Below are 12,230 nucleotides of genomic sequence, written 5' to 3'. Positions count from 1 at the left end.
AGGGATTAGCCGGGGAATAAAAGAAAATAATAAAAACACTCTCTCTGTTGTCTGATCTTTGATTTCTGATTTCCTGGCTCAAGTGGCCGAGGAGCACAAAGCGATCGACACTTGACACACTCGGACTCGATTGCAAAATCGCCGAGAATAGACCTCCACAAACTCGAGTCTCAAGTGCGAAGAGTCCGACTTATGAGGTAACCCAAAACAGCAAATTAAATGTCGGTTCGTGAAGTCAGAGATACAGAGACTCAGAGATTTAGAGATTTAGAGGTTCAGAGAGGCGGGGACCCGACATTGACATAATGATTCTTGGCCAGGCTTGGGTTTCGCCGCCCGGTTCCGGCCAACAATTTTTGACTGCCATTTGAGGAACTTAATGAGCAACAAACTACAGCCACTCAAACTGCAAACAACCAACTACAACACAAGCTAAGCAAACACGACGAAAAAGCATAAAAAAGCACACACCAAAATCTCTCGCCCACCCAGGCAACTTTAACTTTGTCTTAAAGGCCAGGCCAAAGACAAAAATTCTTAATTGCCGGGCCTTTGGGCGATATATATTTGCTGCTGTCAGACGGTGTGCAAAAAAAAAAAAAACACAAAACTCAAAAACTCATGATGTAAGCTGCCCAATTTGTCTTCACCTTTCCGTACATCAGGTTGGTCCAGTCCGGTTTGCTTCGGTTCGCTTAAGTTTTTCTAGTCGCCAATCCCATCGCATCTCACATCTCGATTCATAATTCACTGGGCCAAAAATGCGCATGCGCAACTATTTGGCATTCGAGATGTGATCACATTCGGACATTCGATCGCTTGTCGCCCCCATTCATCATCATACGAGTGTGTTGTTTCATATCCAGCCAAACGGATGGATGGATGGATGGATCTCAACGGATTTTTGACAAACTTTCGACAGTTCCAGCTAAATCACATAACAACAAAATGAAACCCTTGATGACTAAATGCCATTAAATGTAATGAGATTTAAGTACGCACCGCTGTTACCCCTGACCCACTAAATCTATATATCTTTCATATGTGTGTGTGTATTTATGATGTCAAATAGGCCCGTCGTCGTGTGTATCTCATAAATACATTTTTGATTAGGCCCATCATCAGACCGCCCGCATCCGAGTTGATTTCGTTAATAGGCGACAATCGGCGAAGGCATTTAATCGGATCCGCTTGGCTTCCACTCCTCGAAATCACCCCTAACTTCTATATACATATATATGTACATCATGTATGTATGTACGTATATAATGGGTCTGTGAAGCGCCGTGTTAATTTGATAATAATGCCCGCCGTTGAGCAAAAAACTAATCATCATAATAACGATGATTTCACGCCTGCTTGGCGATCGCTAAAGATCGCAAAAATGCGATGGTAACTTCGTCACTATGCGGACGGACAGATCATTCTTGCCAGATGTTGAATACATTAAAAAGTGGCGGTCTAAATGTTCACTTAATGATACCAAAACAACATGTGCCTTTAATCGTTTGAAGATTTCTTAACCTGAAGAGATTAACTCTAATGATCGCAGATCAAGTTGGCTTGGGATTTTGGACAGAGATGAAGGGTTATTATTATTGGGGAGACTAATTAAAAGATCATTTGATTTTATGATCTGTTAAGAACACTTGGCGTTTGAAACGCAACGATGCAGTTACATCGTGGCGATTTGGTCGTAAATGTTGTGAATCTCTGCCAAATCTCCGACTGGCGGCTCACTCGAGATCAATGCGAGATCAAACTGCGTAATACCCATGACTGTGTGTGTGTGTGTAGTATCTGAGGCATAATCCAAGTGAAACTTCAGCATTTCATTGTCATCAGCCAACGGCATCGACGGCAGTCAACTTGAATGGTTTCATTTCACCCACAACCCACATGCCAACGACATGGAGCCGGAGCTCGAAATGCTCGGTGGCGATCGAGGTGGAGATGGAGATGGAGATGGATTTGAAGCTGGTGGAGACGGAGCCACATCATCCATCAACCGCTGGCGCGAGGGGCTGAGCAATTAATAAACAAATAAAATGGCAACTACAATGCGGGTTCATGACCACAGCAAGAGCATCTCATCTCATCTGCGAGCCGGCAGCAAATTGCGTGCGCGAACAACTAAATTTACAAGGCGCCTGGGCCTGGGAATATCACTCTGCTGCTCAAGATGCAGATGAATATACATATAGATATAGATACAGAGATGCAGATGCAGATGCAGTTGCAGTTGCAACCAAGTTGCGACTCTGTGTGCAATTAATTCAATGAGCAGTGGCGACAAAGAGACAAAAGATCGCCTCGGGCAAATGCCACACGATCAACACGCAAAGAGTTTGTGAATCAAATATGAATGGAGAGATCAACACAGCACAGCACATCACAAAAACGTTGCAAAAATATATATATATATGTATATGGAGATTTGTGACCCCAGACTAGTATGTTCGAGAAACTAAATTAACCTTTTTAATTATGTTTAGAAATCGTAAAAAAACATCCATTAAAACGAGCGATCTGACAGATATGTTCAGTTATTTTGGGTGGCCAAGGTAAAATGATTTATTATCTTTGCATTTCAATTAGCTGAGTACAAATGGATGCACTATGAAGTATCTCGAATTGCAAGGGGCAACGACGATTATCCTTTACCTTTGCTAGGGGATCCATCTATTTTGTATCTACTTTGAAGTAACCAAATGAGCTACCTGCCAGATATGGTAGATGATCCTCAGTTCGTAAATATGTGATGTATCTAGAGGATCGCAGACCTCTGCTTCATTTCCCATTCAACTCGGTTATCCCTTCGCCTGTCATCTCCACTATCTGTGTTTGATCAACTGCCAGCTGATCGATGATCCATTCGGTTTCCCCAGCAATTTGTATGCCCCGGCATTTAGTATTCCGCCGTTTTTGTGGCCCTTTGGCGATCACTTGACACACACTCTAACTCTCCCCGCCTGTCGCCTGTCGAAATAAATAAATGAACTGTCCAAAACTGATCGGGAATGGGATGGGTGCCTGACGTCGATGCGGTTGTCCATTTTGGGGAACTGAGCAGCCAGGAGCGACGATTGCATACTCATGAATATTAAAAATAATCAAGGGGTTCCACAAAGGCGGTGGGGTATGTGTTGTATCTAGTATGACAAACGACGACAAATCGACTTCCGAGCGATCGATTGTCGCCATTTGGCGATCGTTGAAATGAATGAATTTCGCGCCACGTTTTTCCCGATACGCGTTAGTTGTTGAATGCCAATTGGGTTGCCTGATAAACGCTTGATAACGAAATCGAAATCAAAAACGAAAACGAAACCCAAAAATGCAACCGAAGAAGCGCCGTGTTTCTTTTTTTTTTTTGTGTTTTAGTGACTCAGAGATTCTTTTGGCGGTCTGCCCATTCATAACCACTCGAAACGAGCATTTCTTTCGCACATTCAGATACCCTGACCTACGACATAATCCCCCGAAAAATGCGCTCACACGAATATAGCTTAATATTATATATATACATATATATAGTCATCTTGGTAAATGACGAAACCGTTCGTATATTTTTATCATGGCCTAGAGATATGCGTTTGATACAGTCCGTGGCATACATATACGTACGTAAGTGTGTACAGCCACATGATTCACATGATTCACACGTTTCCCCAGAACCAAAGTGATTAGTTCCCGGGCGCATTTCATTCTAGATTGCGAATGGTCATCGGACATTAGGCGATCATTTCTGCACTAGATTTATCTTTTTTTTCAGCCCGCGAATTTATGGATAGAGAATTCTGCAGATCCAGGACTCTGCTGACTCATTGAATTGAAGGGTATTCCTTATTGGAATTATATTTATATGCTAAGGAATATAAAATACCAGGAAGTATATATTTGAAACTGAAACACTGCCTATCTGTATCTGTACAGCCCATAAATTTTCGAATAACAATGAAAGTTTCTATGACTTTTACGATCCATCTCCATCCCAACACATTTTGCCGCCCCGCCCCCCCACTCCCCCTCTTCTTTGCTTAACACTTCCCCCCCAGCGACCTTTGATGAACTTACCGATCTGGCGTTGATGTCTTCACTCGGTGCGCGTTCTTCTGTTCGGTTTCTTGGTCGTTTCTGTTGGTTTTCCTCAGTTTTCCTCAGCTGCGGCCGGAACCTGAGTACGGAAAAAAGGAAATCGAAAATGAAATATGCATATATAGTATGTAGATAGTTAGATAGTTGGATAGTTGGACAGTGAGTGTGACATCATCAGCGACGACGTAAGTCGAAAACGGTAAATGGAGTTTTATTTGCTTTTTGTCATTGAACGTGAGTGAGCGTTCCACACAACGTACTAGAGAACTAGACAACTGGCAAGAGAGATGGCGCGAGGTGGTGGTCTGAACAAATAAGTCAATAAATAAAGGCGTTAACTTGGCTCGAATGGCCTACGTAAATATGCGTTGTACTGAGCGAAAAGAAACGACTACAAAAATATCGCGCTGATGAATAACGAAAATCGAACCGTCGTAGTACTGAGGTGGGCTCAAGTCTCGGACCCAATACAAATCCCCTATTCCAATTCCAATTCCAATTCCAATCGCAATCGCAATCCTAAAACCCAAACCCAAACATAAACCGAAACCCAAAACCAAAGTCATAGCCCAGACTCACAATCGGTGTAGGCTTGTTTCGCAATCGCTCATAGACTTTTGCTACAGAAGTTGGCAATAAGCTAAAAGCTGACAAATGTCTGACAAGCGGAAATGGCAAGAGAGTTGGGAAAACACCACCACACACGTTCAAAATACACGAAAATTCGCACGCAATCTGAAGGGGATTCCGATTGAAAAAAAACGAAACGGAACCGTTTTGGGTGTGTCCTGCGACTTGGGATATTCAAATACTTAAGCAACATTATTAATAAACCATTCTGATGCATCATAATATTTCTTGGTCAGTCAAAACTAACGAAGTACAAGCCAATATCGACTATATCTTTATCTTGGCTTGACACCTTCTGTTTGGATTCAATTGGTTTGGTTTGGCTTGGTCTTGAACCTTGGGCCAACCTTTTCCCATGAAGGCCGCTCAGCGGGTGAGAGGGCCTAATGGGCAGGTAAGAATTGGGCAAGGTCAATGCCACATGTGCAGAGTGCTGTTCTGACCTTTTTAGGGAATCTCCGGCCTTTTTTCGAATGCGTGACGAATGCCTGCGCATGCGGTCATCAAGGTCGTCCAGCAACTCAGCCCACCAACCACCCACTGGCCCACCGATTCCCCAATTGCCGGCTACCATTTGCTCATTAGAACAGCTGACGTGACTCAATCTCCTGGCAAATAATAATAAAAAGAGGCGCCACCTCGATGGGTGGTGGTGGCCTGCAAAACTATGAGTCATGCAAATGTTGGCAAAATTCGGTAAGGGAAAATTAATAATATTGCCATAGAACATACACAAGTTCTTTAATTAAGCGCCAGACTTCCAACGATGCAAAGAAAGTTTATACAAAGATTTATGACTCAGCGTTTGTGTCGCTTTTCTTTTTTTTTTTTTTTGGTATTTATTTAAAGCAAAACATGGAGCTCTAGTCCACACAGGATATCATAAATAATCTTTTGAAGACTACTTTATTTTTGGAGCTGCAGAATAATTTCAAAGGGAAATCCACAGGATTTCAAAGAAAATGTAGAGCTTTGAAACTGGAACAACTCCTTATCGACCATTCTTATCGCCATGTTTGAACAAAAGCTTAAAGATCAGTTAAGAAATGGCTTTGCTGTAATGTTTTCTTGCAATGAACAGCCACTATTAGCTTATTATCTTTACTATTTTATTTTTATGGCCATGAAGGCATAATATAGCCTTTGTCGATCTACTCAACTGTTAAGTTCTGCAGTCATAAATTGGTCTACCCCTAAGTGGTTAAAACTGGATCTGGAGAACCTTATCCCTGGTCGAATGACATATTTTATGGAAATCCATATATGGATATACATACTATATGCATATAGCCGCGTCATTTGTCATTCGTCGTTCTGTAAGTGGAACTTCAGATAAACCCCATAAGCAATGGAACCAGCCGCGCTGTCACAGTTTGTTGTTCACTTGTAGTTCCTATATGTATATGTATATATATATGAATATCGGGGGAGTTGGCGAGCCAAGGGGTACTATATAGCTATATAGTGTTCATTCGTTATCGGGGGTGTCGTCGTTGCATGTGGAATTATAATTGAATGCGCCCCATGTTTATGATTTACACCATTGCATTCCGGCACAGATATAGCTGTGTGTATAGTCGGCAGACAGATAAAACGATGAGTTCCAACTAAAATTCCAAAACCAATACCCATACCAATAATAATAATAATAATAATGATTATTTTGTGCTGCCTGTTTGTTTGTTTGTTCGTTTGATTTTTGGGTCTTTCTCTCTCGCCCAAATCAGACAATCGAATTGCTATTTTGGCATTAGATTTCTTTTGTTTCCCTGTATTTATATATAGGTATATATACTTTTTTATTATGTCTACTCTTTTTGCCGATTTGATTTTGAGTTTTGAATTTGTGTGTTTCGGCTGCGCGACACGCAAATCGATGGTTGCCACCCTAACGGACCAAAACAACAACAATGCCACTAAAAGTGTACGTTTAATTCTGCGCTTACTTTTTCTGCACGCGACGCGACGGCAGAGGTGGCGGCACCGAAAAATCGGCCAGACAAGGAAGGAAGCACGTTATTATTATAGCGGTAAGTGTGCTACGAAAAAACAACAGCGATGCCAAAAAACACCAATGTTTCACCTTCTCAATATTCACACAGCACCACACACAGCTGGAAATCACTAAACATCGAACACAAAAAAAAAAAAAATAACAGTATGCTTGCAGAATCAGAAGTCGGAAACGGAAACGGGGAAATTGGGAATTATAGTGGCGCAGGATGTTCCGATGTTCGGATGTTCGTGGACGCCAAATAGCGCGAGAAGGCGACTCCGCGAGACCGCAACTCCGCAACTCGACGGGCGACCATATGACCGAAGACTAACGTTGGACTCACTTGGGCCGACTTTTCGCAACACGCAGCAGAACCGCAGGGTTGCAATAATATCCACCTCCCCTCATTCGCCAGCAGCTTCCGCGCAAGTCCTTGCCCAACTATTCCGATTCCGGGAGAGAAACGAAAAGGACGAAAGAAGCAGCAGAAGGAATAACGCATTACAATAGTTGGACGACAGAGCGAAGGCACAGTGGTACAAAGTAGTTATAGCAACTATGCGAGAACTAACATATTTAGGAAAAATATCATCCTCACTATAAATCTGTTAGCGCCTTAATAACTAACTAACTTTAAATCTAAACGCGATCATCATTATTGATAAGCCAATAAAATCGCAGTTAAAGCAGTTATGTATGTGCGTTTGTGTGGCTGCCACACTGTGCATTGATTTCTGGAAATTATTGTAATCCCATAAGCGCTATCTCTGCGCCAGTGTGCGTGAGTGGGAAAGAGAAAGGGTAGGGGAAAGAGCGGGGGCGCACGAGAGAGAGATGCGGCGAGCTGTGGGAGGAGAGGCGCATGCGTTGCGACCGCTATACGCGATGGGAAAACATATGGAGGCCCAGCCCAAATGGCAGAAACAAAACTCAAGACCCCGGACTTCAGAACTCAAGACCCGCAACTCTCGACGCTTTGTGTGTGTGAGTGAGTGTGTGTGAGTGAGTGTGCGAGTGTGTTGGTGCTCCACCCTTTATCAGTTGAGCATTTTCCTTATCAGTTCGACAATTGACGGCCTGAGACTCTGGAAGCCAGCAGTCCACACCATGAGATCTCTGCTCTCGTCATTTCTCTAGGGGCTTCGGGGGAAAGAGAGAGAGAGAGAGAGAGTGCATTTAATATTCCTTTCACTCCTTTACCGCTGCTTCTTGTTGTTGTTGCGGGCGTCCAACAGGCGTAAACAGCTGTAAATTGTTTGTTGACACAAACACACACACAAGCACACACAGCTTAGGCGAAAATAATAGTCGACTTATGATCGAAAATAGTAATGAAATAGCCACAAACAAAGCAAAATTAATTAATTTAATTAATTAAAACATTTATTTGAAGTTGTAAGTTTTCTTAATCTGAACTACATTTGTGCCCGCATCTGTAAGCCGATCCTGTCAACGTTTTGCCTTATTGCTTTTAATTGGCAAGCCGACGAATTTGAGGGCGGATGAGCGATTTGGCGGAGAGGGTTATTTTCAAGGGGGCAAATTTATGGTGTGCAGCGGATTTTAATTTTATTCATCAGCCGATTTCGCGGAAGAACGTAGCCCCATCCGCAAGAAAGTCATCGGAAAGCAAACAAAGCCAAGGGAACGAACTTTGCCATTCTTGTTGACATGACAAACCACAAACTCGCGTTCTAGGAAATCGACACACGAACTTTGGCACAAAGCTGCACTGGCAAAGTGCAACACAAAAAGTGCCGAAATCAACAAGTGCGTGCGGCTGATAAAAGTGGGTGATACGACGAAACATACATGTATATGTATATATATTTACTTATAAACAATGTACTTATATATGTACATATGCATGGGCATTGGATGGTTTTTTTGGTGACCCACTCGATAGGGCATGTGTGCAAGACAATATTTCTGGGCTTTATCAAGCGAAAGAACGAGCGACAAGGCAAACACAACACACAAATCCACAATCGCCAAACATGTGTAACGCTCCCATTTGTTTTTATTCCACTGATAAACACATAGTGTCTGATTAAATCAACCGTTTGTCGGGTCTCGTCGAAATGGAAAAGGAAGTGACTAAATGCAATGCCATATAAGTCGTCTGTTTGAAATATTACACATTTTAATACAAACCTTTCGTAGAGCTCCGCCAATCTCAAGATTTGTATGCAAATTTTGGGTTTATTTTGTTTTTGTTTCTCGTTCACAAAAGTATAAGAATTGTGGGAAAAATCTCATCGATAAAGATCTCATTGAATCATATCAATATTGCGTGTATATTGGTTCAAAAGGCACTTCACTTCGCGGTTTTTATTCGAAAAAAAGGGTTTCTTTTCGCACACTGGTTTCAAAAGAACATAAACAAAAAATCCCGCGTCACGGCCCAAAATCGATTGGGTTGTGAGGAGTATATATAGCAAGCATTATAAAAATATATCCTCTTGAAAGAAATCAAATATCATCGTGTGATATCGTTTCCCCGCAAAATTTAACGCATGTTTTCGATACAATTTTCGAAAAGATCTAACGGAAACCGAGACACAACCATCAAGGCGCGGTGTCGGTTGAAAAATTTCAAAAAAATGGGCTGCCGCTGTTTATTATATAGGCTCTGCCGGCGCCGCTGCTTCTCTCTCGCGACGACGACGGCGACGTCGCTGTTAAAACTCTCGCGCCATGTTAACCAGCCGTTGGGGATTATGTTATGCATTTGAGCGGTTTGCTTTAAATATAATATATGCCATTTTAGAATTAAATATATATTCCGTAAATCCATTAACTTATGTGCTGTATAGATATTGATACTTTAATTAATTATTTCGTTCTTTTTCAGAAATGCAATTCGGAATATAATCTATAAAGCACTGCATAAATAATGAATAAATCTAGTTTAATCTAGATAAATAATCTAGTTTAAGCCAGTGTATACATTTTTCATATATTTTTATTTTGAGACTAAAATTTTAAATTTGGCGGCACAATCCTTTAACAGAAATTTAACATTGATAGGTATTTTTAACGGGTATGTTGATTACAGTAACAGTGCCATACAGTGCCGTAGAGAAAACAATTAAGTGGGGTACAATTCTTGATGACAAAAAAACATTCACTTCTTGACAATGGATAAAGGAATATTGTTTTATGTGAGACATTATTATTATTTTTTATGGGGAAATGGGTTTAAGAACCACGCCTCTTACGATTTCGTTGTTAAAGGTATGTTACCATTAACAGCGCTCTCTTATTGAGTGCTGACACGATCTGCCTGCTGTAACACGTACCTTGCAGCATATCAAAAGCTAACTAATACGACATGCCGTCTGGCACGTCGATCCAATCGTGGTCATCTACATCTTCCTCCTGACCTGACCGTGCGGCTGCTGAGGAGGATGCCTCTCGAGAATTCTCCGCACTCTCGCCACCCTCGGCACCATTCGTTGCTTCACAGGGCGTGGCCAGGTCATTGGTGGATGGCTGGTTTTCCATCCCAATGGCGTCACTTTCGTCGAGGACAGGTGATTCTTCGAAGGATTTCGACAGTAAACGCAGTCCTCGCAAAGTGCGCTTACTTTTGGGATCTTGACTGAAATAGATCATATACGTTATAAACTGCTACCAAGAACAGACCTGACCACCAACTCACCGCAGTGCCTTGTAATAGTATTCCATCGCCTTGACGGGTTCCTTTTGCTTTCGCATGATATCGCCGAGATGGTTGAGCAGATTCACCTTCGGGAAGATAACAACGTGTTTCTCGAGCAGTTTTATGGTGGCCTTGGTCGGGACTTCGACTTGACAGATATCGGCAATTAGGTTCACCGCCGGCGTATAGATGTGATTGATTTTCAGTGACTTTTCGGCAAACTTGCGGGCAGTCCTTCTCATCCTGGGATCCGGGAATAGAAAGAGCGTGCGACCAAACATCTGCCGATAAAAGCGAAGCCACCTATATACTTATAAACCCATCCAATTGGAAGTATCAAGTATATATAGCACGTACCGTGAAGCTCCTAGGAGAATTTTGAAAAAGGCGTATTGTCCAGTTGCACAAGGCATTCGCCTCCTTGAATCGCTTCTGAGCCAAGTAGCTGTGGAAGAGTCCCCTGTAGATCTCGAAACGATACGGTGCCACCATTTGTGCTGTGCGAAAGGCGCACACCGCCTGCGTGTGCCGCTCCAACGCGATTAGCAGCCGTCCGCGCAGGATTAGGGCTTCATGGTTACGCGGCTCCGAATCCAGGCATTGATCTACGAAATTCAAGCCCCGCTCGAATTTCCCCTCATCGTACAACAGCTGGGCATGCGCAAACCAATGGCTGGCCGTGTACTTCACTTCCGAGGTCACCTTTGCGAACAGGTAATCCATATCCGCGCTGTCCTGTTCACAACCGCCCTCCTGACCACATAGCACCGTCATCAGTCCGATCGCCTCCACGTTGTCCGGATTGGCACAAAGTGTCGAGGAGAAGATATCCTCCGCTTGAAAGTAATCGCCATTGTAGTAGAGGCACTTGCCCAGCGCCATCATCAGGTGCTCATTGCACCGCAGCGTGGTTTTGTCGTGCAGCATGAGGAAGGTCCGGGACGCGTCCGAGTGCTTGAAGTCGAACATCTGGGCGAGGGCCTTGATCCACTTGCTCAGCCAGTCAAAGTGGTCGGGCACCGTGGCCGCTAGTTGATATGGTGAAGATGTGAATGGATTACAGGATTCATTTCGAAGGGCCTAATGGGAAAAGTATGATATATATGTAGCTACCGTGCATCACCAGCGAGTTGATCTCGTTGCCTTTGACTCCCAGTTCCAAAAGCGCCTCGATCACCTGCAGCGCCATTGGGCACTCGCGGATCACTTCCTCGTAGGCGAGCACGGCCTCCGACTTTTTGGTGGTTCCATGTCTGGTGCCGTGATGCTGCAGTCTGGCCAGCATCAAATTGATTCTCGGCGATCGCAATGTCGGGGGCACCTGAAGCAAAGTCTCTATGGCCATGTCGGTATTCCCGATCTGACGATAACACTCGGCAGCACGGCGACGCTGCTCCGCGTCTCCGAATTCCGGATAGGAACTTTCGATGGCCACCAAGACGGCATTCTTGTGGCGCACCATGAGTCGCCGCTTATGGATGATCTCGTCGAAATGCCTTAGAGCTGCGCGGTAGTTTCGTTCCTTGTAGTTTGCATTGAGCAGATAGAGCAGCACCTGGTATTCCACATCCAGTGTGGCCACATAGCGATCATTCTTTAGCACGGTTCTCAGCAGATCGGCCTGCCGAAGTGGAGGAGTTGGAGCGCATTACACCCATGGGGGAATTATATTAGATATTACCGCTGGAATAACGCACTCGTAAAGCTTGTGATCGTAAAGCTTTCTAGCATTCGCGAATAGTGCGATCTCCATCTTTTCCACGACTATCAAAAATGATGCCGGACAGGCTGCACTGCTTTCCAATTTCCAGATGCTTTCCAATTTCCAGATGCTTTCCAATT

The 12,230-nt window shown here is 43.4% G+C and overlaps 2 protein-coding genes across 3 annotated transcripts in view; both read right to left on the bottom strand.

Moving 5' to 3' along the window:
- Positions 1-9,360, bottom strand: part of LOC6725297 (GAS2-like protein pickled eggs) — a 48,915-nt gene extending 39,555 nt beyond the window's left edge. The window contains exons 1-2 of one of the 2 annotated variants that reach the window (XM_016173547.3): positions 8,879-9,360; positions 4,078-4,177 (exon numbers count right to left, since the gene is read on the bottom strand). The gene's annotated coding sequence lies outside the window, so the exon portion shown is untranslated. Of the gene's footprint in view, positions 1-4,077; positions 4,178-6,674; positions 7,067-8,878 lie in introns of those variants that run through there. The other variant, XM_016173546.3, reaches the window with a different exon arrangement.
- A 311-nt stretch (positions 9,361-9,671) lies between these two features.
- On the bottom strand, positions 9,672-12,215 carry LOC6725296 (anaphase-promoting complex subunit 7). The gene is made up of 5 exons (XM_002106279.4): positions 12,070-12,215; positions 11,502-12,009; positions 10,746-11,416; positions 10,389-10,669; positions 9,672-10,328 (listed from the first exon to the last, which is right to left on the bottom strand). The coding sequence occupies exons 1-5, from the start codon at positions 12,139-12,141 to the stop codon at positions 10,049-10,051; spliced, it is 1,812 nt and encodes a 603-aa protein (XP_002106315.2). The 5' UTR covers positions 12,142-12,215; the 3' UTR covers positions 9,672-10,048.
- Positions 12,216-12,230: the final 15 nt, after the last annotated feature.

The sequence above is a fragment of the Drosophila simulans genome, chromosome X (genome assembly GCF_016746395.2).
Source record: "Drosophila simulans strain w501 chromosome X, Prin_Dsim_3.1, whole genome shotgun sequence".
NCBI classification, from domain to species: Eukaryota; Metazoa; Arthropoda; class Insecta; order Diptera; family Drosophilidae; genus Drosophila; species Drosophila simulans.
Note: the sequence above shows the minus strand (reverse complement) of the source record. Positions and strands in the feature narration are given on the sequence as shown.